Source organism: Ovis aries, chromosome 19 (genome assembly GCF_016772045.2).
Source record: "Ovis aries strain OAR_USU_Benz2616 breed Rambouillet chromosome 19, ARS-UI_Ramb_v3.0, whole genome shotgun sequence".
Lineage (NCBI taxonomy): Eukaryota > Metazoa > Chordata > Mammalia > Artiodactyla > Bovidae > Ovis > Ovis aries.
Window position 1 is genome coordinate 51,466,723 of NC_056072.1, and position 25,888 is coordinate 51,492,610.

The 25,888-nt window shown below is 61.9% G+C and overlaps 1 protein-coding gene across 11 annotated transcripts in view; it reads left to right on the forward strand.

The window, feature by feature from the left end:
* The window catches only part of PLXNB1 (plexin B1), a 28,967-nt gene extending 3,154 nt beyond the window's left edge, over positions 1 to 25,813 (forward strand). For 4 of the 11 annotated variants that reach the window (XM_042236268.2, XM_042236271.2, XM_042236274.1 and 1 more), the window contains exons 2-38: positions 1,352 to 1,404; positions 2,061 to 3,173; positions 4,134 to 4,316; positions 4,640 to 4,768; positions 4,896 to 4,996; positions 5,274 to 5,406; positions 5,572 to 5,728; positions 5,989 to 6,097; positions 6,186 to 6,294; positions 6,732 to 7,412; positions 7,606 to 7,728; positions 8,742 to 8,864; positions 9,394 to 9,487; positions 9,574 to 9,746; positions 9,891 to 10,042; positions 11,907 to 12,012; positions 12,176 to 12,312; positions 12,601 to 12,777; positions 13,168 to 13,339; positions 13,516 to 13,758; positions 15,304 to 15,480; positions 15,559 to 15,707; positions 16,172 to 16,272; positions 16,368 to 16,585; positions 16,730 to 16,908; positions 17,065 to 17,131; positions 17,314 to 17,460; positions 18,258 to 18,426; positions 18,715 to 18,818; positions 18,897 to 18,981; positions 19,191 to 19,375; positions 19,521 to 19,681; positions 19,786 to 19,933; positions 22,178 to 22,242; positions 22,385 to 22,460; positions 23,469 to 23,543; positions 25,051 to 25,813. In XM_042236268.2, the coding sequence (XP_042092202.1) occupies positions 2,067 to 3,173; positions 4,134 to 4,316; positions 4,640 to 4,768; positions 4,896 to 4,996; positions 5,274 to 5,406; positions 5,572 to 5,728; positions 5,989 to 6,097; positions 6,186 to 6,294; positions 6,732 to 7,412; positions 7,606 to 7,728; positions 8,742 to 8,864; positions 9,394 to 9,487; positions 9,574 to 9,746; positions 9,891 to 10,042; positions 11,907 to 12,012; positions 12,176 to 12,312; positions 12,601 to 12,777; positions 13,168 to 13,339; positions 13,516 to 13,758; positions 15,304 to 15,480; positions 15,559 to 15,707; positions 16,172 to 16,272; positions 16,368 to 16,585; positions 16,730 to 16,908; positions 17,065 to 17,131; positions 17,314 to 17,460; positions 18,258 to 18,426; positions 18,715 to 18,818; positions 18,897 to 18,981; positions 19,191 to 19,375; positions 19,521 to 19,681; positions 19,786 to 19,933; positions 22,178 to 22,242; positions 22,385 to 22,460; positions 23,469 to 23,543; positions 25,051 to 25,155 (6,420 nt within the window). In that variant the 5' untranslated portion in view covers positions 1,352 to 1,404; positions 2,061 to 2,066 and the 3' untranslated portion in view covers positions 25,156 to 25,813. Of the gene's footprint in view, positions 1 to 624; positions 3,174 to 4,133; positions 4,317 to 4,639; positions 4,769 to 4,895; positions 4,997 to 5,273; positions 5,407 to 5,571; positions 5,729 to 5,988; positions 6,098 to 6,185; positions 6,295 to 6,731; positions 7,413 to 7,605; positions 7,729 to 8,741; positions 8,865 to 9,393; positions 9,488 to 9,573; positions 9,747 to 9,890; positions 10,043 to 11,906; positions 12,013 to 12,175; positions 12,313 to 12,600; positions 12,778 to 13,167; positions 13,340 to 13,515; positions 13,759 to 15,303; positions 15,481 to 15,558; positions 15,708 to 16,171; positions 16,273 to 16,367; positions 16,586 to 16,729; positions 16,909 to 17,064; positions 17,132 to 17,313; positions 17,461 to 18,257; positions 18,427 to 18,714; positions 18,819 to 18,896; positions 18,982 to 19,190; positions 19,376 to 19,520; positions 19,682 to 19,785; positions 19,934 to 22,177; positions 22,243 to 22,384; positions 22,461 to 23,468; positions 23,544 to 24,934 lie in introns of all 11 variants that reach the window. The other 7 variants (XM_060402900.1, XM_042236269.1, XM_042236270.2 and 4 more) reach the window with 6 other exon arrangements.
* Positions 25,814 to 25,888: the final 75 nt, after the last annotated feature.

A 25,888-nucleotide genomic window follows, 5' to 3' on the forward strand; every position in this document is an offset into this window, starting at 1 on the left:
GCCCCCCTCCCCCTGCCCCCTCGGTGGCAAACAGTGGCTGCCTTGTTCCCGCTCCCATAGAGCTGTCCTGTTCTCTGCACACTAAAAATGGAAACCCCCAAGCTATTTTGGGAGCAGTGCCCAGCCAGGCTGTGGCCACAGCTCCTCGCTGGACCTTCCTGCAAGCCTTACGCCCAGCCCTGCTCCCTCTGGGCCAGCCTCAGGAGCACCCAGCTGGGGGGGGCCTCGGCTGGGAGGAGTCAACCTGGACCCTGGGAAGCTGTTGGAGGAGCACTGTGCACCGGCAGACTGGCAGCCGGGTGGCAGGAGGGGCCGGGCCATGTGGCCTGGACACAAACAAGCAGGGAGAACATCTCACAGCTTGGGATGCGCTGCCGGTCCCCAGCGCTTTGCCTACCCTGGTGCTCCAGGCTGGAGACCAGCCAGGTTTTAGCAAGGTGGTGGCATGGTTTCCTGGTCTCCCCAGGCTTCAGGTGGAGTCTGCAGGGAGAGGGTCTGTGAGGAGAGCAGGCCCTCAAGGTATGGGAAGTTTCAGGGGATGTGGGGTACTCATCAGTGACTTCCTCTAGGACGCCCCACCCCTGCCCCCACCCCCTCCACCTCCCACTCTGCTCTGACCTGCAGGAGAGGAAATAGCAAGAGATGATGGCCTGGCTTCCAGAGCCCTCGAGGACTTAGGGCTCGAACCAGGGAAGTGTGTGTGATCTGTCTGTGTGGGGTCTGGATGTGGCTGCTGGTGTGTGTGTCTTGGGTGGGTGGGTGGGTGAGTGTGCCTGTGTGGGGTGTGCTTCCGGGTATGTGTCTCTGGCTTGTATGTACAGGCGGTGGGTGCATGCATCCCGGTGTGTGCTCACGCCCATGTGTCTGGGTGTTGGTGTGTGCATGCAGGGTGGGTGGTGTGTATACTTCTTGGTGTGTCCAAACATGAGGGTGCTCATGTGCTGGTGGCAGCCTGGGGCAAGGCTTGGCCTGGGCCTGTGAGCAGGGCATGTACCTGGGCATCCTGAGGGCAGAGTTTGGGCAGAGGGCAAGGATGGGAGATGCTGAGGGCGGGCTGTAGGGGGGAATAGGACCACAGTGGGGGCCAGACTGGGCCCACCAGCCACGCAGCTCCTCCATAGCTGCCCTTTCCCAGGCTCCGAGGATGCCTGGTTCCGCTGCCCTCCCCCTCCATGGGCTCCGAGGAGGCGTCCCCTGTGGAATGTGTTTGGTGGCCGAGGGCCAGGCTGGGCCCAGCTCCACTAGCAGACTGGGCAGTGGGGAGGGGTACCTTTGTGCTGCCTCCATGGTGGGGGGCCCACGTGCCTACTGCCCAGCCCCCAGCTCCATGCTCTGCTCTCTCCCCGGCTAGGTGGCTCCCGCTCAGGGCATGCCGTTGTCTCCTGATCCAGCCGGCCCTGCCAGGTGAGCCTGGCCTCACACCCAAGTGTGGGACTCCCACCTCTACTCAGGACTCTCCAAGCTGTGGTCCAGCCGTTTAGGCCCTGTCCATGGCAGCCTTGACCCTTCATCTCTCTGGTCTGTTGGTTCTCTGCTTATCACCCTTCTGGATTCCTAGCCTGAAAGGCCCTTCACCCACTTCTTGCCCTGCCCTAACATGCAGGTGGCCCATGGGATCTCGCCCTCTCGTTTCCTGCCCAGGAAACTGACATCCATGCAGAGGGGCGTTCTGGGTCCCTTCCCATCCCCTGGCTCTCCTGCCCCTTCCAGGCCCTGGTCCCCAGGAGCAGGATGTTTCCTGCATCTCTGCCTCTCTAGCTCCTCACCCTTGGACCCTGTGTTGACAATAGGCAGTCTAGGTCAGGGCTGGGGGTTGCCGGTCTCCTAAGAGAGTGATACTTACAGAAAACAGGCAGTGTTGATGTTTCCAGGACAGCGTCTGCTGAGCCCTTGTGAGTGTGCGGTCCTGTGATCCTTGTAAGCGTGGTGCCATCTCAGCCTGGCCCTCGCTGGGTTGGGAGGGGCATCTTGCCAGTGTCACAGCCCTGTTTCCCACCAGTGGGCCCACGGGGCTCAGGGGGCCCCCCGAGCCCTGCTCACGCTCTCTGTCTCCCTGCCAGGTGACCATGCCTGCCCTCGGCCTAGCCCTCCTCCAGGCGCTCTGGGCCGGGTGGGTCCTCGCCCTCCAGCCCCCGCCACCGACGGCTTTCACCCCCAACGGTACGCATTTGCAGCACCTGGCTCGAGACCCCACCTCAGGCACCCTCTACCTCGGAGCCACCAACTTCTTGTTCCAGCTTAGCCCCGAACTGCAGCTGGAGGCCACCGTGTCCACTGGCCCCGTGCTGGACAGCAGGGACTGTCTGCCCCCCGTGATGCCGGATGAGTGTCCCCAGGCGCAGCCCACCAGCAACCTGAACCAGCTGCTCCTGGTGAGCCCGGGGGCCCTGGTGGTGTGCGGCAGCGTGCACCAGGGGGTCTGTGAGCAGAGGCGCCTGGGGCAGCTCGGGCAGCTGCTGCTGCGGCCGGAACGGCCCGGGGACACCCAGTATGTGGCTGCCAATGACCCCACCGTCAGCACGGTGGGACTGGTGGCCCAGGGCCCGTCTGGGGAGCCCCTCCTGTTTGTGGGGCGAGGCTACACCAGCCGAGGTGTAGGGGGCGGCATCCCCCCCATCACCACCCGGGCCTTACAGCCCCCAGACCCCCAGGCCGCCTTCTCTTACGAGGAGACGGCCAAGCTCGCTGTGGGCCGCCTCTCGGAGTACAGCCATCACTTTGTGAGCGCCTTCGCGCGTGGGGCCAGTGCCTACTTCCTGTTCCTTCGGCGGGACCTGCAGGCTCAGTCGCGAGCCTTCCGCGCCTACGTGTCTCGTGTGTGCCTCCGGGATCAGCACTACTACTCCTACGTGGAGCTGCCCCTGGCCTGTCACGGGGGCCGCTATGGGCTCATCCAGGCTGCGGCCGTGGCCGCGTCTGCGGAGGTGGCCCAGGGCGAGGTGCTCTTCGTGGCCTTTTCCTCTGCGGCTCCCCCAACCGTGGGCCGGCCCCCATCGGCAGCTGCCGGGATGACTGGAGCATCAGCACTCTGTGCCTTCCCCCTGGATGAGGTGGATCGCCTTGCTAATCGCACCCGCGATGCCTGCTACACCCGGGAGGGCCGCGCGGAGGACGGGGCGGAGGTGGCCTACATCGAGTATGATGTCAACTCCGACTGTGCTCAGCTGCCCGTGGTAAGTCCTGGCGCTGGCCAGCCCTTCCCTGTCTCTGAGGCCACTGGGGAGGCATTGACTGGTCAGGTCAGTGGATGTTAAGTGATTGCTTTGTGTCTGGGTGATGGAGGGATATCTTATAGTGAGAGTGGCGTACGGGGGGAGCAGAGAGCCAGCTGTGCAGGGCTGTGCTTGGATCTGGCACCGAAGGGATGGCATTTGTGTAAGTGGACTGAGAGGGTGTCTGAGGGTCTAGGGTGCAGGGCACGGACCCAGAATGTGGCGAGGTTGGACTCTATTGTTTAAAGTTTCTTGAGAGGCAAGTGAGGTTCAGGCGTGTTGAGACTTGTTTGGCTCTCGTCTCAGGATGGGCGAACACTTCCCAGGTGGCATTAGTGGTAAAGAATCTGCCTGCCAATGCAGGAGATGTAAGAGATGCAGGGTCAATCCTTGGGTGGGGAAGATGTCCTGGAGGAGGTATGGCAACCCACTCCAGTATTCTTGCCTGGGAAGTCCCATGGACAGAGGAGCCTGGCAGACTACAGTCCATGGGGTCGCAACGAGATGGACCTGATGGAAGCGCCTTAGCATGCGTGCAGGTTGGATGAAAAGGGCAGAAGCTGCATATAGGGAGACTGACTCAGTGAGAGGTGGGAGGGGACCCAGGTTAGTGGACATGGAGAGAAGGATTCAGGCTGGAAGAAGTTTCGGAAGACTGGTCCAGGGGAAGGCTTGTGCATGAACTGGAGGAAGCAGCTCCTAGGCCAGGGATGGGAGAAAGGAGGGCCCCCAGACATGGGGGGATCACAGGAGGTGATGGAGCTGCTGTAGACTGTGGAAGGAAGCCACTGAGGCAGGACCAGGGATGTGGCTACGGGAGAGCCAAGGACTGGCGGAGATGCTGGGAGAGGTGATGGGGTCGTTTAGGGAGGATGGAGGGGATCTGGGGAGGGCTTAACTTGGGCTTCTGGCTGTCTGCAGGACACTCTGGATGCGTATCCCTGTGGCTCAGACCACACACCCAGCCCCATGGCCAGCCGTGTCGCCCTGGAAGCCACGCCGGTTCTGGAGTGGCCAGGGGTCCAGCTAACAGCCGTGGCGATCACCGTGGAAGATGGACACACCATTGCTTTCCTGGGCGACAGTCAAGGGCAGCTGCATAGGGTGAGTCCACAGGAGGTACTGGGCCCTGCCTCAGATCTGGAAGGGACGGGCTGCTGGGGACCCAGCCTGGGCAGAGCTATGCCTGGGACCCCCTGGGGCTGCGATGTGAGATCTACTATGTATCTCTGGCCCCAGGCTGGGGGAGATGACCTGTGTTCCTCTTTCTGGGGCCGAATGGCGTTTACCCGTGATACCCCTACTCCCACCCCGGGGCTGGGTGGTAATGACTTGTACTGCCTAGGAGGAGATTCTACCTGTAAATTGCTTTACTGGGGCAAGCAGGGTGGGCCTTGGACCTCAGGCCCTGTGGTCTCTGATCTCAGGCCTACTTGGGCCCAGGGAGCGATGGCCATCCGTACTCCACCCAGATCGTCCAGCAGGGGTCTGCAGTGAGCAGAGACCTCATCTTTGATGGGGCCTTCAAGCACCTGTATGTCATGACCCAGAGCACGGTGAGTTCCAGGCATCAGCCAGGGAGGGCGTGGCTGCTGGGAGGGCCTTTGAGGGAACCAGGGCCCCGTACGTGGGTGAGCTGCTGGCACTTGGGTCCCTGGCCTCAAGTCTTCTTTGCTGCTGTAGCTTCTCAAGGTTCCCGTGGCCTCCTGTGCTCAGCACCTGGACTGTGTGTCCTGCCTGGCTCACAGGGACCCATACTGTGGATGGTGTGTGCTCCTCGGCAGGTCAGTGCCCCTCCCCATCATCCCCACCCCACCCCTAGCCTCCTGCTTGCAATGCTCCTACCCACTTGCCCTGTCTCCAGGGTTCCCAGTCCTTGGCCCTTGACTCTCCACCTTTGACCCCTGGATGTGCCAGTCTCATCCTCCACCCTGACTTGCCAGGCATGTCATGGCCCCTTTGAGGATCTTTCCCAGGTCCCTAGGATTGCATGTATCCCTGCCCTGTGAACTGCCAGTGGCCCCCGAGGGTCACAGGTGGACACTGGTCCTTCTTGTCCAGGTGCAGTCGCCGTTCCGAGTGCTCTCGGGGCCGGGGCTCAGAGCGGTGGCTGTGGAGCTTCCATCCTGAGCTGGGATGTCTGCGCGTGGCAGCACTGAGTCCTGCCAACATCAGCCGTGAGGAGAGGAGGGAGGTGAAGACCAGAGCAGGCGGGGCCCTGTTACTAACCCAGGCTGGGAAGGGCGCCTGTGACTCCTGGGGGCTGGTGGCCGCAGGTGCCTGCCCACAGCAGGCGCCTGTACACGGAGCCCGATCTGCTGCCCGGGGGCTCCAATGGTGTTCCGGCCTTTCTTGGCAGGTTTTCTTGTCGGTACCTGACCTGCCCCCACTGTGGCCAGGGGAGTCTTACTCCTGCCACTTCGGGGAATCCCAGAGTCCCGCCCTGCTGACCAATTCTGGGGTGATGTGCCCCTCCCCGGACCCTAGCGAGGCCCCAGAGCTGCCAAGAGGAGCCGGTGGGTGAGAGAAGGAGCCCCGCCATCTTCCCATTTTGCTCCAAGGGGTGTGATGGGGATGAGGTATGAATGCAGGCAAAGGACGCCAAAGCGGTACCTTTCTCTGCATCCTCCATCTGCTCCCGGGTCCTCTCAAGTCCCTCTTTCCTACTCTGTGGACTGTGTCCCTGACCTTTGGAGTGCTGATCCCAAACCCGGCGTGGTCTTGGGATCCGTGTGCCCCTCCCCTGTTCTCAGCCCAGCCCCTCCCCTCTCTGCAGACCACGTGTCCGTGAGCATGGAGCTCAGGTTTGGCGCCGTCATGATTGCTGAGGCTGCCCTCTCCTTCTACGACTGCGTGGCTGTCACCTTGCTCCGCCCGTCGGCACCGTGAGTTCCTCACCCCGACCCCCGGTGCTCCCCCCACCCTGGGCTGCCCCGTGGTGCCCCCGCGCCCCCATGAGTGTGCTCTGTGCAGGTGCCAGGCCTGCGTGAGCAGCCACTGGGGGTGTAACTGGTGTGTCTGGCAGCATCTCTGCACGCACAAGGCCTCGTGTGATGCCGGGCCCATGGTGGTCGGCCGACAGGTGAGCCCGTCACCTTGCTGGGTCCGGGGGGGAGGGCGGGGCAGGGCACAGGGGTGCCCCTCGTGAGGGTTTCTCTGGTGGCCTGGGCCTGTGTGTCTGCCTGCCCCTGTGCTCCGTTATGAGCACCTGAGCTGCCGTGTGGGACCTGCTCCCTGGAGGATGGCTGTCAGCATCCCACCTGTTTCGGGAGAGGCCGTTAGCGGCTGAGAGGCAGGAGAGGTCTGGGCCTTGCGGCCCGCCTCAGCGCAGACGCCCCCAGAGCCTGCCCCCCACCCCCTCCTATCCCCTCTGGAGAATTAATGGGCTGTTTTTGTCTCTCTTCTCCTTGGTCTCCTTTCCTTTTAACATACCCTTTGCCTGCCTGCCGCCTGCTCCCGCGCCTGCCTGCTGAGTGGCTCTTCCTGTCCCTTCCTGTCCCTCTCTGCCTCCCGCTCCAGAGCCCGCTTCTCTCCCCGGCCCCTCCTGCCCGAGATGCACCCACCTCCTTCCCACCCACAGCCCCCCAGGCCATGGTCACTCCCACCCCTGACACCCTGCCTGTGGACACTCCTTCCGTAGCCTCTGATGTCCCCCCCGGGGCCAGGCCTTCCCCGTTCAGCCCCTGGGGCCCATGGGCAGGAACTGGCCCCACCCCTGCCTCGGCTCCAACAGAGTTGCCTCTCCCTGGGGACCCTCCTCCTGCCCCGTCCAGCCCCCAGAGCACGCCTGGACCCACCGTGCTCACTCCCTCGGCCTTAGGACCCCTGGCCACCCCCGAGGACCAGCCAGCCTCGCACCCACTACCCTCCGAGGCAGCAGCCCTGGCCCCCGCCCCTGTGGAGCCTGGCCCTGAGGCCCCCCCCTTGGCGGGCCCCCGGGACCACCCCCCCGGCTCTTCCCCTGCCACCACTTTCCCAGGGGCCGCTGGCTCCACGAAGCCCGCTCTGGACTGGCTCATGAGAGAAGGCGGCGAGCTGCCCGAGGCGGACGAGTGGACGGGGGGTGATACGCCCGCCTTGTCCACTTCCAGCCTCCTCTCAGGTGATGGAGACTCTGCTGAGCACGAGGGCCCTCCCGCCCCGCTCATCCTCCTGTCCAGCTTGGACTACCAGTACGACACCCCTGGGCTCGGGGAGCTGGTGAGACCCGGCCCAGGAAGGGGGCCTCAAGGGAGGGGATGGGGGCCCATCTCGTGATTCTGCCGTCGAGGGATGGGGTGGAGGGTGGGGTGTGCCGCCCAGCACTGACCCAGGCCCCCTGGGGTTCTGCCTCGGGAGGGGGTGCTGTGATGGTGGGTGGGTGCCACAGACTGCCTTGCGCTTGGGGCCGCAGGAGGAAGTGACCTGGGGGGCAGCCTCCTGCCCTTGTGTGGAGAGCGTGCAGGGCTCCAGCCTGATGCCCGTCCACGTGCGGCGAGAAGTGCGACTGCTGGGCCGGAACCTGCGCCTCTTCCAGGTGCGTGTGGCCCGTGTGGGGGTGTCACCGTGGCCTCGTGTGTGTGTGTGTGTGTGTGTGTGTGTGTGTGTGTGTGTGTGTGTGTGTGTGTGTGTGTGTGAGTTACTCAGTCGTGGCCGACTCTTTGCAGCCCTGTGGACTTCAACCCTCCACCCTCCTTTGTCCATGGAATTTCCCAGGCGAGAATACTGGAGTGGGTTGCCATTTCCTTCTCCAGGGGATTTTCCCACCCAGGGATTGAACCTAGGTCTATGGCATTGCAGTCGGATCCTTTTCTCTTTTTCTGGAAAGGTTTACTGTGCACGGAGGGGAAAGTTTCCGTCCTTCTTGGCTGCCGCTTTCCTCATGGTGGCTGGGACGTCGCTCAGCTCCTCTCTTCATCTTAGCATGGATGCGAGTCCCCACCCTTTTCTTGATCAACTTGAGGGGCCCCTTGTCCTTGGAGACCGTGAGCAGCTCTCTGGCCCACCATTCATAAGGGGCGAAACCGCACGCCTCGCAGGTCGTGTTCCGCACGAACTTGGTGTGTTTGGTGAGGCGCCTGCGGCGGCGGCAACATGCCTCGGCTTGCTCGCCTCCGAGGCCCTTGTGGTCCTTGTTGAGGCCCACGGCCCCGGGGAGTGCAGAGCCTCGGCTTGCTCGCGTCTGTGGCCGCCTTGCGGCCTGTGTTGAGGCCCATGGCCCCGGGGAGGGCAGAGCCTCGGCTTGCTCGTGTCCGTGGCCGCCTTGCGGCCCTTGTTGAGGCGCACATCCCTGGGGAGCGCAGAGCCTCGGCTGTTGTTCTTCAGTGGCTGTCATGGCGGGAGTGCAGGCAGATTCTTTACTGTCTGAGCTAGCAGAGGAGGAAGCAGTGGCCTCCTTGGCTGTGCATGAACCTGACACAAGTCCCAGGGAGGAAGGGAAAACGTGACCTCAGGTCTCGATCCCAGCCCGGGGACCGTGCTGGGGGCCCCGTGGGGCTCACCAGGCCCGGCTCCTGAGGCTGCCCCCACCGCCGTGTCCTCTGCCCCCAGGACAGCCCAGGAGACCACGAGTGTGTGATGGAGCTGGAGGGCCGGGAGGTGGTGGTTGAGGCCCGGGTTGAGTGTGAGCCGCCTCCAGATACCCGGTGCCACGTCACGTGCCGGCCGCACCAGGTACACCCCCGAGTCCTGGGTACTGGCTGCAGGCTGGCCGCAGGTCGGCTACCGAGCTCGCTGGCTGCACCACTCTCAGCCCAGCCCACTCTCTGACCATGTGACCCCGAGGGAGTCCTGGTACCCCAGCTTTGACCTCTGACCCTGTGCCCCAGGGGTTCTGCACTGACCCTGTGCCCAGGGGATCCTGTACCTCAGCTCTGACCCTGTGCTCCGAGGGTTCTCTGGCCTCTGACCCTGTGCCTGGGGGTCCTACTCTGACCTCTGACCCTGTGCACTGTGGGTTCTGCTGTGACCCTGTGCCCTGGGGGATCCTGTGCCTCAGCTCTGACCCTGTGTCCCGGGGAGTTCTGTACCCCAGCTCTGACCTCTGACCCTGTGCCCCAGGGGATCCTGTACCCCACCTATGACTTTCAGCTTCATGTTCCCACAAAGGGAACAGACACTTTGGTCCTTTCTCTGGCTACCCTCTCCCCAGGCCCAGTGGCTCCCCTAGCCCCAGGCTCTGACCCCACTCCTGTTTCTCTAGCTCAGCTACGAGGCTCTGCAGCCAGAGCTCCGTGTGGGGCTGTTCTTGCGCTGGGCCGGCCGTCTGCGTGTGGACAGCGTGGATGGGCTACACGGTGAGCCACTTGGGGCTGTGGGGACTGGCTGGAGGTAACAGGGCTGTTCCCGGCCTGCTTGTCACTCTCATCTCTCCACCCCGCAGTGGTGCTTTATGACTGTTCTGTGGGCCACGAGGACTGCAGCCGCTGCCAAACCGCCCTGCCCCAGTATGGCTGTGTGTGGTGCAAGGGGGAGCGTCCCCAGTGCATGGCCCGGGAGGCCTGCGGCGAGGCTGAGGCTGTGGTCACCCAGTGCCCAGCACCCGTCATCCACTCGGTGAGTTGAAGTACTGGCGCATCCCTTTGAGGGGGTGGGGCTGCTGTGGGTTCATGGGGTGGAGAGGTGGAAGAGGCTGGGCTGTCTCCAGGCTGCCGGGGTTCACCAGGTGAGTGCAGGTGACCAGTCCCTGTCCCGGAACAGGTGGAGCCACTGACTGGGCCTGTAGATGGCGGCACCCGGGTCACCATCAGGGGCTCCAACCTGGGCCAGCACGTGCAGGACGTGCAGGACACGGTCAGAGTGGCTGGAGTGCCCTGTGCTGTGGATGCCCAGGACTACGAGGTGTCCAGCAGGTGAGTGGGCTGCATTGGGAGGAGCAAGGGACACCCCGTGGGCTAGGCAGCTGGCTTTTCGGCTGAGCGCCATGCACCCGCGGCTCGTCTGCGCGCCCCTCTCCCTGCTTCCCTTGGCTCTGGTCATAGCATCTTAGGGCTGGAGTTGTTGTGGAGGCCTTGGCTTGGTGCACGAAGCTGCAGTTTCCTGGCCTGCAGCCCAGTCCCTGCCCAGAGCTTACAGGCGGCTCTGCTTCCCGGCTCAGCCTCGGTGTGCTTAGCTGGCTTTCCAAGTGACTATGGACGTAGTTGTGGCAACAGGCGCCTTGGATCCCAGACAGCTGTGCTCTGGGGCTGACCTTCCTGCCCTCTGGCACTTCTTCCCCAAGCACTGCCCCTGGCAGGCTCCTCAGTGGGGAGGTTGACTTGTGACACACGTGCTGAGTGTCAGGCTCCGGGACCCCTGCCACCTTCCCGGAGCCTGTGGCTTACAGGCTGATAGTTACAGGGTCCCAGAAGCACACACAGAACGAGGCCAAGGAGACATCTCTAAGCCGCAGGTCCTCAACCCACTGGATGTCAGGGTTACCTGGCGAGTGGGTCCAAAACCCGCAGGGCAGATCCTCAGACCACCTCCCCCACTTTCTGCAGAGGTCTGCATCTGTAGGCCCCGTGGTCTGATTTGCAACAAGATTTTCCTAGAGCTTGTCCTTGCCACCGGAACGTACTAAATGTACTATGACTAACAGCTTGGGGTGACTGTTAATGATCCTAGAACCATAAGACTAAAGTCATTTCTGAACTGACATAAAAAGTCATCAAAATGCATTCCAACGGAAGCCTGTCCCGGGGAGTTTACACTTCGGTGGTTCTCTTCCCTGGGGGTGTTTGCAGTGACCGTGACGATGTCAGAGTCCAGCCACTGCAGGCTTCTCATTCTGGAGAGTGATTGGCCCCGAGCTTCTGTTTCCTGGCTGAGAACTAACACTTTCCCTTCACGTCCAACCCCAGACCTGACTCGAGGCATTCAAAAGTTTTTCTGGGGGGAGTCGAGTTTATATCACCTTGGTGTTTTTTTTTTTTTAATATATGTATATATATACACACATACATACAGGCTTCGCTAGTGACTCAGATGGTTAAGAATCTGTCTGCAATGCCGGAATTGTGGGTTTGGTCCCTGGGTTGGGAAGATCCCTGGAGGAGGTCATGGCAACCCACTCCAGTATTCTTGCCTAGAGAATTCCATAGTCAGAGGAGCCTGGTGAGCTGCAGTCCATGCGGTCACAAAGATTTGGACATGACTGAGTGCTAACACACACACACACGCACATTTATTTAGCTGCGTTGGGAATCTTTCATTGTGGTGCATGAACTCACGGACTGTTGTAGTTGCGGTGCATGGGTTTAGTTGCTCTGAGACTTGTGAGATCTCAGTTCCGCAACCAGGGATCGAACCGGCATCCCCTCCATTGCAAGGCAGATTCTTTACCTCTAGACCACCAGGGAAGTCCCAAGGTATCACCACCTTGTAACTGGTGCTGTGTGCCATGGTGAAAGTCACCAGTCAGGTCCGCTCAACTCTCAGCTCACCCCTGCCCCCAGCATTACAGGGTCCCTTGGTAAATCTGTGCCCCACGGAGAGAGAAATTCTTCTTGTCAGTGGAGGTCTGGGGTTGGACTTGAAGGATCGAACCACGAATATTAATTCTTAGATGGCAGAGCCTCCTGGCAAGCTGTTAAGGAATTCATTCCAAAGCAAGAGAATCTGTCAGTATCGGGAGCAGGGAGACCACCTGATGTAGTGGGCCAGGGAGGGGGCAGCCGGGTCTGTTTGAGGGGTCCTCAGTGTGGCCCAGCACCTCAGCTTGTCCTGTGCCCACAGCCTCGTGTGTATCACCGGGGCCAGCAGGGAGGAGGTGGCAGGCGCTGTGACGGTGGAGGTACCAGGAAGAGGACGCGGCGTCTCAGAGCATGACTTTGCCTACCAGGTGCCTGGCTGCCCGGTCCCCACCCCCTCACGCGGCTCCTTCCAGCCCCCTGGTTCGCCTTTGGGGCTCCCCACCCTAGGGCCTTCTGGTCTACGTCTGGCTCCCTCTGCCTCCCTGTTTCTGGCCTCCGGCCTGACTGTTTCTCCCTTTCCCCTTCCCACAGGACCCCAAGGTGCAGTCCGTCTTCCCAGCCCGAGGCCCCAGAGCTGGGGGTACCAGCCTCACCCTGCACGGCTCCAAGCTTCTGACCGGGCGGCTGGAGGACATCCGAGTGGTGGTGGGCGACCAGCCTTGTCACCTGTGAGGGCCGCTTCCTCATCCTGCAACCATCCTTGTGCCCCGGGGAGAAGATGGAGGGGGTGGCCTGCTGGGGAGAAGAGAAAGGGGGACGGGGACCGACTCAGGAAGCAGCCAGCCCCTCCTGATGCGGGGTTGCTAGGGGGCAGGGCTGATGGCGTGTGCTGGTTGCAGTCAGCACCGAAGGGGAGTGAGCTGAGGCCCGAGCGGGTCTGTGTCCTGCAATGCCCCTCCCCACTCCGGTGCCCCCTTTGGCCCGGCCCTCCTCCCACTGCTCCCTCCCTTCCCCAGGCTGCTGGAGCAGCAGGCTGAGCAGCTGCAATGCGAGACCAGCCCACACCCCACGCCTGCCACGCTCCCCGTGGCTGTGTGGTTTGGGGCCGCCGAGCGGAGGCTTCAGCACAGCCAGTTCGAGTACACATCGGACCCCAATGTCACGTCTGCCAGTCCCACCAAGAGCTTCCTCAGGTGCTGGGCCAAGGGCATGGCTGCGTAGCACGTGGCAGCGAGGTCTTTGCGGCTCCAGTCCATGGGGCTTTGTAGGGCTCTGGTAGGGGCTTCAACACCCACGGTGCTGGTGGGGAGAGGGGTCGTGGGGCTTTGGGTACGTTGTTCAGTCACTCAGTTGTGTCTGACTCTTTGCGACCCCATGGACTGCAGCACGCCAGGCTCCCCTGTCCTTCACCATCTCTCAGAGCTTGCTCGAACTCATGTCCCCTGAGTTGGTGATGCCATCTAACCATCTGGTCCTCGGTCACCCCCTTCTTTGGGTTTGGGTTGGGGCTGACCTAACATCGGGGCCTGGGCTGCGCCTGAGGTTCCCATGAGCCACAAGTGGTTCCCGGGCTGTGTTTTCAGTGGAGGCCGTGAGATCCGGGTCTGTGGCCAGAATTTAGATGTGGTACAGACACCAAGAATCCGCGTGACCGTGGCCACGAGCGCATCAAGGCTGGGCCAGGGGCTTGAGCGGAGGCGCCGCGTGGTCCCAGAGACAGCGTGCTCCCCCGGCATGTCCTGTGGCGGCCTTCATGTAAGACCCCCATGGGCGTCTCCTGCTTGCACCAGGCTCGCCGTCACCCAGCTCAGCCCTGAACAGCCGTGGGGGGCGGGCACCAGTGGAGGCTGTGGCCCCCTCGTTGCTGCCCCCCCCCACCCCCGGCATGTGCTCTCAGCAGTCCCTCCCCGTCTTCCCTCCCTCTGCCCTAGTTTGAGGAGCCTTGCCACGTGAACTCTTCCCAGCTCATCACGTGCCGCACGCCGGCCCTCCCAGGCCTGCCCGAGGACCCCTGGGTCCGTGTGGAATTTATCCTTGACAACCTGGTCTTTGACTTTGCGACCCTGAACCCCACGCCCTTCTCCTATGAGCCCGACCCCACCCTGCAGCCCCTCAACCCCGAGGACCCCAGCGCACCGTTCCGGCACAAGCCTGGGAGTGTGCTCTCTGTGGAGGTACTGCTTCAGATGGGACTGGGTGGGGCCCCAACACCCTTCACCTTGCTGGGCAGTAATGCTGTGTACGGCAGAGACAGCACGACAGCCGAGCAGGGGCCGGGGCACGGACCCGGCGGCTGCTGAGGGGGCTGGTGGTGGGGTGCCTGGATTGGGTCCCGTGACCTGGGTCCTGACACGCTCTGTGGCAGGTGTCTGAATAACAATATGTAAATGGCTTGGCGCATGCTGTGGTGGTCAGGTGCACAGCAGGTGCCTGGGCTAATTGCCACTTGGCAGCCTGTCTCGTGCAGACACGTACTTGGTGCGTGTCCTGACACAGGCAGTAGGTGGGACCCTGAAAGGCCATAGGTAGATAGCCCATCATCGCCCACCCAGTGAGCCAGCAGACACCACAAGGGCTCTGCTTCTTGAGGTCCCTGGGCAGGATTTGGCCCCAGCTTTATGTTCTCCAGACTTTAAATGTTTGTTTGTTTGGCTGTGCTGGGTCTTCGTTGCTGCGTGGGATTTCTCTGGTTGCAGCAGTTGGGGGCTAACTCTCTAGCTGGAGTGCACGGGCTTCTCATTGCGGCGGCTTCTCTTGTTGCACGATTCTGGGTCTCGTGGGTTCAGAAGTTGTGGCACATGGGCTTAGCTGCTCCACAGCATGGGGAGTCTTTCCAGACCAGGGATTGGATTCATGTCCCCTGCATTGGCAGGTGGATTCCTCTTTCCCCCCCCCCCCCCACAGATCGTTGCATCCTTTTTTAAAAACATTATTTATGTTTACTTATTTTTCAAAAATCTTTATTAATTTATTTGACTGTACTTGGTCTCAGTTGCGGCGTGGCAGGATCTTCCGTCTTCGTCGCAGCATTCAGGTTCTTTAGCTACGACATGTGAATTCTTAGTTGTGGCATGTGGGATCTAGTTCCCCGATCAGGGATGGAACCTGGGCCCCTGGCATTGGGAGCACGGAGTCTCAGCCACTGGACCACCAGGAAGTCCCTATATTCATTTTTGATTGTGTTGGGTCTTTTTTATTCTGTGCAAGCCCCCCCCAGTTGCAGAGAGTGGGGGCCACTCTTTGTGGTTGCGGGGCTTGGGCCTCTCATCACAAGCTCCCCCCATGCCTATTGCATGGCACGTGGGGCACAGGGGTTCAGTAGCTGTGGTCCACGGGCTTTAGTTGCTCCTCAGCATGTGGAATCTTCCCGGACCGGGGATTAAACCCATGTCTCCTGCATTGGCAGGTGGGTTCCCATCCTCTGGACCACCAGGCAAGTCCTATTCTCCAGACTTTTAGCTCTGAAAAAGTTTAAGACTTTTCCAGGAAAAGGAAGGAGGATAGGGAGGGGCAGAAAAGGTCAGGAGGCAGCTTGGGAAACATCATGGGGTGTCACCCCGTGTGCAGGGCAAGAAGGGCTGAGACACCATGAACCCTGCTCCTGCGGGTGGGTCTCAGGACTGTCCTTCCCGCATTTGGGGAGATAAGATCTGAGTGACCATCAGCTCCTCCCTTTAGGGAAGAGTTCTGAGTGATCGATCGGTGACCCCGTGTTCCAGGGGGAGAATCTGGACCTCGCGATGTCCAAGGAGGAAGTGGTGGCCCTGATCGGGGACGGCCCGTGCGTGGTGAAGACGCTGACCCGGCACCACCTGTACTGCGAACCTCCCATGGAGCAGCCCCTCCCCCGGCACCATGCCCTCCGGGAGGCGCCTGACGCCTTGCCCGAGTTCACGGTCAGCGGGCAAAGCGCTGGGCTGGGGCGGGCCCTGGGTGTGCGTTGAACTCGCACTCACAAGGGGCTCCCCTTGCAGGTGCAGATGGGGAACCTTCGTTTCTCCCTGGGCCACGTGCAGTACGATGGCGAGAGCCCCGTGGCTTTTCCCCTGGCAGCCCAGGTGGGCTTGGGGGTGGGCACCTCTCTCCTGGCTCTGGGTGTCATCATCATCGTCCTTATGTACAGGTGAGTATAGCCAGGTGTGGCTGGTCTGGGCAGGTGATAGGGTTGTTGGATTGGGAAGGGGCACACTAGACCACCGGTCGGCAAACGCCTCCTAGAAAGGGCAGGAGACTATTCTGGGCTTTGTGGGCCAGGCGGTCTCAGCAGCAGTGGCTCAGCTCTGCCATTCCAGCCCGGCAATAGCTACAGACAGTGTACAAACACACAGGTATGGCTGTGTTCCAACAAATCTTTATTTACAAAAGCCGGCCAGGGGCCAGACTTGGCCCTGTTACAGTTTACTGATCCCAGGCTAGGCTGGGTCACGGGTGGGAGTGACTTGCCTAGGATGGGACAGGTTAAATTATTCTAGACCCTGGCTTGCTGGGCATGGCTGGGTTAGACTGGGGTGGGCCCGGGCCTGGTGGGACCCTGCAAGGGCTCAGGCCTCCCCTGGCCTTCCCTGCCTTGACCTTGGTGCTGAGCAGGAGGAAGAGCAAGCAGGCCCTCAGGGACTATAAGAAAGTGCAGATCCAACTGGAGAACCTGGAGAGCAGTGTGCGGGACCGTTGCAAGAAGGAGTTCACAGGTGAGGCTGCCCAGGCCCCACGCCCCAGGGCTCCGCACCCAGCCTGCTCCCGTCTCCTGGGATCTGTGCCCACACCTGCCTCTTCTGCTCTGCAGACCTGATGACCGAGATGACCGACCTCACCAGTGACCTTCTGGGCAGCGGCATCCCCTTCCTCGACTACAAGGTGTACGCCGAGAGGGTCTTCTTCCCTGGGCACCAGGAGTCGCCCTTGCACCGGGACCTGGGCGTGCCTGAGAGCAGGCGCCCCACCGTGGAGCAGGGGCTGGGGCAGCTGTCCAACCTGCTCAACAGCAAGCTCTTCTTGACCAAGGTGCCAGCTCCTCTGGCCCCTCCATCCCGACCCTCTAGGGGTGGGGAGGGAGCCCCCGAGCCCTCCGGCCCCGCCCCTTCTCAGTCCCTCCGTTTCTGAATCTGCCCTCCCTGCCCACCCGTTGTCCCCTCTCCCTGGCGCCAGTTCATCCACACCCTGGAGAGCCAGCGCACCTTCTCAGCCCGGGACCGCGCCTACGTGGCATCTCTGCTCACTGTGGCGCTGCATGGAAAGCTGGAGTACTTCACCGACATCCTGCGCACCCTGCTCAGTGACCTGGTGGCCCAGTATGTGGCCAAGAATCCCAAGTTGATGCTGCGCAGGTCTGTGTGTCCGCCGGCAGCCACGGGGCCGGGTGGCTGGGGACAGCGGGAGCGAAGACCTAAGTCAGGTCCTCCAGGTCTGGGGTCTGCCAAATAGACAGCCCTGCGCAGCCCCCACCTGCTGACTCTGTCCTCCCCTCCTCCTTGTCATCCCAGGACAGAGACCGTAGTGGAGAAGCTGCTCACCAATTGGATGTCCATCTGCCTGTACACTTTTGTGAGGGTGAGCGAGGCAGAGGCAAACGAGGCTCCCCTCTGGGGAGTTCGGGACTTTGACCCGCACAGCTTCTTGCTCCTCATGCCCCTGCCCAGCACGTCCTGAGTCACCTTTAGTCTTTTGTGGCCTGTCCTTTCCCCGTGCTTGTCCCCCTCCCTGGGATCCCTAACTGCCTGCTGCTTCCCTAGGATGCAGTAGGGGAGCCTTTGTACATGCTTTTCCGTGGAATTAAGCATCAAGTGGACAAAGGGCCAGTAGACAGTGTGACCGGCAAAGCCAAATACACCCTGAATGACAACCGCCTGCTCCGAGAGGATGTGGAGTACCGGCCCCTGGTGAGAGAGAGAGAGTGTGTGGGTGTGTTTGTACGTGCACGCGCGTGCGCATGCAAGCCTGCTGGTGAGTCAGTCTCCATGAGGGTGAGCAGGTGATCACGTGTGATTCTCTGCATCTGATTGGAGCCAGCCTAACTTCCGGCTGGCAGGCTACAGGATAGAGGCTTGAGGGCCAGACCTTGAAGATCCGAGGCTCAGAGGTTCCCCAGGTTTGGAATGGAGTCAGGGTACCCACAGCCAGGGTCTAGGGAGCAGCCAGGCCAGGTCCTTGCTGTGTCGGGGCCTGAGTGTCTGCCTGACCCATGTCTTATCCAGGGGTGCGGTTGAGCCCACCTGGCTGGGAGTCACCCTGGCAGACCTGCACATCCTTTCTCTCTGGGTTTGCTTTCCCCTTGGTGCCCTACGTGGAGTTCTTTTGGGGAAAATCCCGCTCAGACTCTGCCTACCTGCTCCTCTGGCCAGCTGGCAGGGACTCCACTTCTTACGCAGGCTTTCTTAGCTTCCTTGGCCTGACCGGCTGAGCCAAGGAGCCTGGGGATCTGAGTGCACAGGGCCTCGTGCTCTCCCATTTTTTTTCTGCCATTCACCCAACAGCCACTAGTGCAACTGGGCATGGGGTGGAGGGCGCTGCTGTCCGTGGGGAGGCAGGCAGGTGAAGAGACACAAGTGGGTGACTGTGTGGTGCCTGGAGGTCAGAGGCAGTGGCTTCTTCACGGGTTGTCCCCGTGCTTGGCCTTGACATCTTGGTTGTCCCGTGTGTGCCGTGAGCCCTGACTGCCCCCACGTGTCGTGCACAGACCTTGAATGCGCTGCTGGCTGTGGGGCATGGAGCGGGAGAAGCCCAGGGTGTGCCCGTGAAGGTCCTGGACTGTGACACCATCTCCCAGGCCAAGGAGAAAATGCTGGATCAGCTTTATAAAGGAGTGCCCCTTGCCCAGCGGCCAGATCCCCGCACCCTGGATGTTGGTGAGGGTGGAGGGGAAGGCTGGTCTGGGTACCCCGAGGCTAGGGCTGGCCCTAGACTAGCTCTGCAGGGTCATCTTATCACTAAGGGGCAGGGGGAGGCGGGTGGACTCTGCAGCATCTCTGTAGGGATGACCTGGCGCCTGGTAGGGGCCCCTGTTTCTGCTCTTCCAAGAAGTTGGATGAGGTTGCTCCTCACGGAGGGGCCAGTGCCTCTGGGAAGAGGGGACAGCCCCCGCTGCAGGAAGGGTGTCCTGAAAGCGCTGGACTGAGCCCGCCTTGTCCCTGCAGAGTGGCGGTCTGGGGTGGCCGGGCATCTCATTCTTTCCGACGAGGATGTGACATCTGAAATCCAGGGTCTGTGGCGGCGCCTGAACACTTTGCAGCATTATAAGGTGGGAGGGGCGGGAGCTGAGCGGGGCGGGGGACGCCGGGGGCGGGCTGGCAGAGGGGTCACCGACCGTGGTCAGCAGGTCCCCGACGGAGCAACTGTGGCCCTCGTGCCCTGCCTTACCAAGCACGTCCTCCGGGAAAGCCAGGATTACGTGCCAGGAGAGAGTGAGTACCTATCCCCCTGCCCCCCTCCCCCCATCACAGTCCTCTGCCCTTGGTTTGCCCGGTGTCCAGTGATGGGAGAAGGTCCTCTGGATCTCAGGGTGGGCTTCCCTTCCACCTGAGGCGGGGCTGGGGCCCCCACACTACTGGGTGTTGGCAGGACCCCGGGGGCCTAGGGCAGCGGGCACTGACAAGGGGTGACAAGCTGTAAGGTCTCGGCACAGGGACCCCGATGCTGGAGGATGTGGACGAGGGGGGCATCCGGCCCTGGCACCTGGTGAAGCCCAGCGAGGAGCCGGAGCCGCCCAGGCCTCGGAGGGGCAGCCTTCGGGGCGGGGAGCGGGAGCGGGCCAAGGCCATCCCGGAGATCTACCTGACACGGCTGCTATCCATGAAGGTGGCACTCGGGCAGGAATGGGACAGGCAGTGGGATGGGGGTGGGGCGTGCCGGGGTCACGTGGTGTCACGAGGCGGCTGAGGTCGGGCGGGCCAAGGTCCCCTGCTGACCGCACCTCCTGTGCACCCGCCCACCCCTCCCACAGGGGACCCTGCAGAAGTTCGTGGATGACCTGTTCCAGGTGATTCTCAGCACCAGCCGCCCGGTGCCACTCGCCATAAAGTACTTCTTCGACCTGCTGGACGAGCAGGCCCAGCAGCATGGCATCTCGGACCAGGACACCGTCCACATCTGGAAGACCAACAGGTGGGGGCGGGGCGGGCCGGGTGGGCCTGCTCAGTATTGGGCCCCGCCTGCCTCCCGCATGCTGCTCATCGGCCACTCCCATCCCTCCATCCCACCCCTTGCAGCTTGCCCCTGAGGTTCTGGATCAACATAATCAAAAACCCGCAGTTCGTGTTTGACGTGCAGACATCCGATAATATGGATGCGGTGCTCCTGGTCATCGCCCAGACCTTCATGGACGCCTGCACCCTGGCTGACCACAAGTTGGGCCGGGTGAGCCAGTTGGGGTGGGCCGGGAGGGTGTGGGGGGGGGGGGGGGCGGCCTGGCCAGGGGTAGACTGTGCTGTGTGCACTCAGAAATTCCCATCTTTCTGGAGGATGTCAGGGAGGAGGATATGGGAGGCCTTTGACCTTAGCCCCGGGCCGGGCTTTGTCCCTGGGCTCCCTGGGAGGTGGCCGTGCTCCAGCCTTGTGATGTAACAAGGACCGGGGCCACATGTGCCGATTCGCAACGTCAAGACAAGGCAGCAGGTGCTGGTGAGTGTGGCAGGAGGCCAGGGCCACTTGGCAAGGGCTCACCCTGAGTGTGATGGGGAGCCACTGAGGGCCTGGGGACAGGGGTGGGGGGTCAGACCCCTGGTGGTCGCCAGCGGATGGACTGGAGCCTGGTGTCCAGAGCAGAAGCTATGCTGTCCCTGGGACGAGCAGTGGCCGTGTTCAAGCTGGAACAAGAGGGTACAGGGCAGGCAGGAGCTGTGGGTTGGATGTTGGGGATGAGGAAAAGGGAGGGGTGTCTTCTGACCCCTGGGCCTCTGGCTATTGTGAGCTCAGACTTGGAGGAGGGGCTGCCAGGTGGTCTCTAGGCAGAGACGTGGATTCTGTAAATGCTGAGCATCTCCAGGCTGCCTGGGGGGCTGGATTCCAAGGGCAGCAGAGGAGGTTTCCACCAGCCAGGGCAGTACAAGGGGGAGAGTCCAGGGAGGGCCAGGCAAGCAGGGATGTGCGGATAGGGGAGTGGGAAGCACAGAGGGGGAGCTGACCTGGTGGCACAGAGGGTGCAGGTCAGTTGTCACAGGGGTCAGAACCCAGAGAGTCCGAGACTGATATCGGGTCCCCACTGGGACTGCACAGGTACCCAGCGGGGAGGACCCTCGTGGCTCCTCAGGCCTGTGATCGGGCTCCGCTTAGCCTGGTCCCCTGGGCCACAGTTGGCCTGGGACCTCTGAGAGGTCTGTGCCTAGCCCTGTGAAAAGAAATGAGATGGAAGGTTCCAATGCACAGAGCTGTCTCTTGGGAGCCAGTTTTTGGTCTGTGAACTCCCATCACTCTGCCCATGATGAGCTGAGACCCACAGGGCCACACCGGGACCCAGGGGTCCCCTCCAGGGTGTGTGCTCTCCGGTGTCCGGGTTCTGATGTCTGATCTTCACACAGCCCCCGCTTCCTGGCAGTACTGCAGGTGCTTCCTGGGTGAGTCAGGAATGGGGCAAACCAGGATCCTGAGGGCACCCCTGCGGAGAGCGGCTGAGAAGCAGGCATCTGGTCTCAGACCCTGGCCCTCGGCGGGCAGTGCAGTCTCGCCCCACCCTCCCTGCAGCTGTAGGATGAGGCAGCAGGTCCCGAGAACGGAAGTGCTGTCTGCAGCCACCGGGACAGGACTGGGACTGGAGCCCAGTGCGGTGGTAGAGGATGTGTCTGGTCCTGTTAGACTGTGGGCCCTGATCGGAGAGAGACCTGCTTCAAATCCCAGCTCAGCCATGCGCGAGTGAGATGGTCTGGGGCAATGTAATTGAATTTCCGGGTTAGTTTCCTGAGTTTTAAGATGAGTCCGTGGAGAATGGACAGCACGTGGAGAAGCAGTGTTAGGGCTCCACGCGGCTCGCCAGTTCCCTGCCGGGTCTGGGTGGAGGCACGTGGAGCTGAGAGATGACCTTGGAGAGAGAGGGGGAGACGTTCAAGGTGATGACGGCGGAGGTGGGACAGTGGGGAGGGGTGACGGAAGGAAGGAGCTGGGGTGGCCAACCGTCCGGCTTACCTGGGACTGAGGAGGTTTCCTGTGATTCAGGACTTAGTTTTCTTTTGATTTGTGTTCACTGTATTTATTTGTGCTGGGTCTTCCTCGCCGTGCAGGCTTTTCCCTAGTTGCAGTGAGTAGGGTGCGGGGTGGGGGCCTCTCATCACGGTGGCTTCTCTGGGTGTGGAGCACGGGCTCTAGGGCGCCTGGCTTCAGAGTTGCAGCACGTGATCTCAGTAGTTGCGGCTCCTGGGCTCTCGAGCACAGCCTCAGGAGTGGTGGCGCAGGGGCTTCGTTGCCCCGAGGCCTGTGGCATCTTCCCGGATCAGGGATGGAACCCGCGTCTCCTGCACTGGCAGGCCAGAGTCCTTACCACTGAGCCGCCAGGGAAGGCTGAGGACTGAGTTTTAAAACTGAAGCAGTGCTGGGGACGGTGGGACAGCTGGTCACCCTAACAGGGCCCTCATCCTTCCTTTCTTTTGCTGCTCGCCTGCTGGCCCCCAGGACTCCCCCATCAACAAACTTCTGTATGCCCGCGATATTCCCCGGTACAAACGGATGGTGGAAAGGTACGAGGGGAAGGAGTTGGGTCTGGAAGATAACCAGTGGATGGATGGGTGGGTGTTTACAGCAGAGGCCCCCGGGGTGGGCCTGGTGGGGTGAGGAAGGGTTTGTTTCCCTAGTGACTTTTGGACCCATAATCTCTGGTAGGTACTATGCAGACATCAGACAGACCATCCCTGCCAGTGATCAAGAAATGAACTCCATCCTGGCCGAGCTGTCTCGGGTACGGCCCTCCTTCTGCTCCTTGGGTTGGGCACAGGCCTTCTGCCCCAAGGGTCCTGCCTGCTTCACACTGCTCCTTTACAAGGAAGTCCTGGGGCCTCCGAAGAGTGTTCCCGCTGCCTCCGTAAAATACCAGGGCTCCCAGCATCTCATCAGAGAGCAGCAGGGTCTTGTGCCGGCAGCTACCACCTGACCGGACTCAGCTGGGTGTTAAGATGTTTGCAGCCCTTCAGGGTTTGTGACCACGGTTCCCAGGCAGCGAGGAGGCGGGGGTTGAACCCCAGGACCGTCTAGCCCAGCCTGTCCACATCCTACTGCTCTGCTTCCTGGGCAGTGTAGACCTGCCTCTGCCTACTCCTAAAAGAGCCCCCAAACACACACCCCGGGGAACTTACGAACAATGTTAAATCTGAAACCGAGGTGATGAAGATCACAACCACAGAACAAATAGCAGCTGCAGCTGGGCGTGTTGCTGTGGGTGGGGTGCTTTGATTCCCTCTCACTGCACTCGTAGAAGAGCTCTACAAGTTAGGAGACCTCGACTCCATCGTCCTGAAGAGGAGGCTGAGGCTCAGAGAGGTCCCCAGGGAGGGGCCCGGGTGTGACCTGAGGGGACAGGCTCGAGTGAGATCGGAGCAGAGCAGGGCTGGGTCACAGGCTGTGAGCAGTGTCCATCCTGCTGGGCTCTGCGGTCCCCTGGGGTGACAGAGGGTCCCAGCTGGAGCCTGGAGGGGGAGAGAGGCAGGGCCCCAGTGGAGACCCCAGGGCCTGGGAAACTGCAGAGCAGGGGTCTCTCCACCCAGGAGGCCCTTTTTGGCTCTATCCTGTGCCCAGCTGAGCCTGGCAGCCCCTCATCGAGAGAGGGGCTCCACTTCCCCAACACCAGGCTCTGCTCCTTCCTCTGCCTCCCGAGCCCTCTCCCCCACTCCCCGTCCCTGGGGTCCTGGGCTTCCTCTAGGGGCCGGCAGCACCCCTTAGCTCTAAAACCTCTTGTCTCTCCTCCTCCTAGAACTACTCTGGAGACCTGGGGGCTCGAGTGGCCCTGCATGAGCTCTACAAGTATATCAACAAATACTATGACCAGGTGAGCAGAACCTGGGCGTGGTCAGAATGGTGTGAGCGGGTGACTGGCTCCGTGTCTCCCCCAGGCACAGAGTGGTGGGCTCGGGCAGTGTTTGTTCTTGCCGTGCGCTTCCTGGTATCGGCGTGACTCTTACCTGCTACCACCCTCCCCATCCAGGGCCCTTGGCAGGGCTCCTGGGCCTGGTGGTGGGGGTGGCGGGGGGTCCAGCAGGGCCTGGAGATGGCGTGCAGGACGTGCTGGGTGCCACGTTGGCCCCAGCCGTGCGCTGACGGAGTCACTCCCTCTCCCTGACTCCCCCATGACTATAAAATGAGTTCACATACCCTCCAAGGTTGAAAAATCCAACTGATGGACCACTCACTTAGTTCAGGCTTCCTTGGTGACTCAGACAGTAAAGAATCTGGCTGCAATGCAGGAGACCTGGGTTCGATCCCTGGATTGGGAAGATCCCTTGGAGAAGGGAATGGCTCCAGCATTCTTGCTGGAGAATCCCATGGACAGAGGAGCCTGGCGGGCTACAGTCCATGGGGTCGCAAAAAGTTGGCCATGACAGAGACCAGAACTGATGGACTTGTTCTCGCTCAGACCCCTATCTGAGGCCTCACGTGGCTGTGTGCAGTGTAGGCCATCTCTGTGGGCCTGGGCCTGGCTGGGCTGCAGGTACAGACAGAGAAGAGGGTCCAGATGTAGGGTCTGGGGCAGGTGAGGGCACGATGGAGCCAGTGAGGGGGCTTTGGGGGGATTCTGGGCTAGGCTTCAGGATCAGAGCGTCCATCAGTCTGCTGACGGATGCAGCGGCCTGCTGAGTGCCCGCTGGAATCATTTGCCCAGACGTCTGCGTGGCCCCAGGGATGTGGCCGTTGCTGTTGAGAGATGAGGACCTGTCTCCTGGCCCAGGCCTGGAGTAGAGACAGGCAGTGAGCAAAGGCGTGGTGTGCAAGTGTGACTTCCGGGTGCCGCGGCCTTGTGTGGGAGAGACGGGCCTGTGTCACGCTCCCCCCATGGAGGCGTGGCCAGCAAGCCCTCCTGTCCCTGCCCCCGCACCGTCCGCGTTTGGTCAGTAGCTGTCTCCCCTCCAACGAGCCCACGACACCAGGGACATCCCCGGGTCTCTGCTCCTTGCCCTACACCTGGCACGTGGGAACTCAGATTTGCTTGTTGGCTGGTAGATGCGGAGCCAGGATGGGTGGAGCTGGGCTTCCAGTGGGCCTTGTGGGGAGAAGACCAGCATGGTGGGCAAGGCTGGCCTCCACTGAAAAAGATTTTGCCAGGGGAGGTGATGCTCCTCGGCACTGAGTGCCCAGTCCTGAGTCAGGCACTCCATTGCCCACCTCAGGAGTCCTTAAAACCCCGCAGCCACTCTTCTGTCATCTTCCCTTCCCTCTCTCCAGCCGGGCCCTGAGGAAGTGAGCGAGGCAGCCCACAGGTTTTCTCGGGCCCCTACCCTCAACTGCTGCAGCAGCTGAGGAGGCCGCCTCCCCCTGTCGAGCTGGTCTCTGCGTTTCAGATCATCACTGCCCTGGAGGAGGACGGCACGGCCCAGAAGATGCAGCTGGGCTATCGGCTCCAGCAGATCGCGGCGGCTGTGGAAAACAAGGTCACAGATCTGTAGGCTCTGCAAGAGCGCGGGCCAGCCGTGCCCCAGCCCTGCCTGGACAGCCCCGGGACTGTGCGGGAGAGACCGCCTTCTTAGATCCCGTAGTGCCTGAGCAGCAGAGTTAGTGGAAGGTGCCTCCCGGGCTCCTGGTGGCTCTGGCCCGGGCCCCGCTGGACTCACTTCGCAGGCCGGGGGCCTTGAGGCTGGTGGCCTGGTGCCCGGTCTGCCGCCCATGCCCGGCGGCCCTGTGGGCTGTTGCCTGTGTGACGTCAGTCTGCAGGGAGCCGGGGACTAAGGGCTTCCGGGGCTGGGCCAGAAGGGCCTCCAGCCCCTGGAGAGACTGGACTGTTGTGAGTGCTGGCCTCCGTCCCAGGGAGATCCAGAGAGAAAGGAGGAGAGGCCCCACTTCCCGTCCCACCCTCCTGCTCCATCAGCCCTGACCTCGTCAGCCGCCTCCGGCCTTGTTGCTGCTGCCACGTTCCTCGGTCTGAGAGATGAATGCCTTTCGAGGCCACCGCCAACTCACCCCTCAGCAGGGCTGGCTGCCTCAGGGCCACCCTGCCACCGAGGCTGCCGGGAGTGAGGGGTGTCTGCTGCAGGGGGGCCTGCAGGAGAATGGGGGCCCCACTCACCCGGTTCTTCATTAAAGGATAACACACTGTCTGGTGTCTGAGATGTGGGCTCGGCCCAGCCTCCCTTTGTTGGACAGTGGCGCCCGTGCCTGGCAGGAACCAGGGGGAGGTGGGGT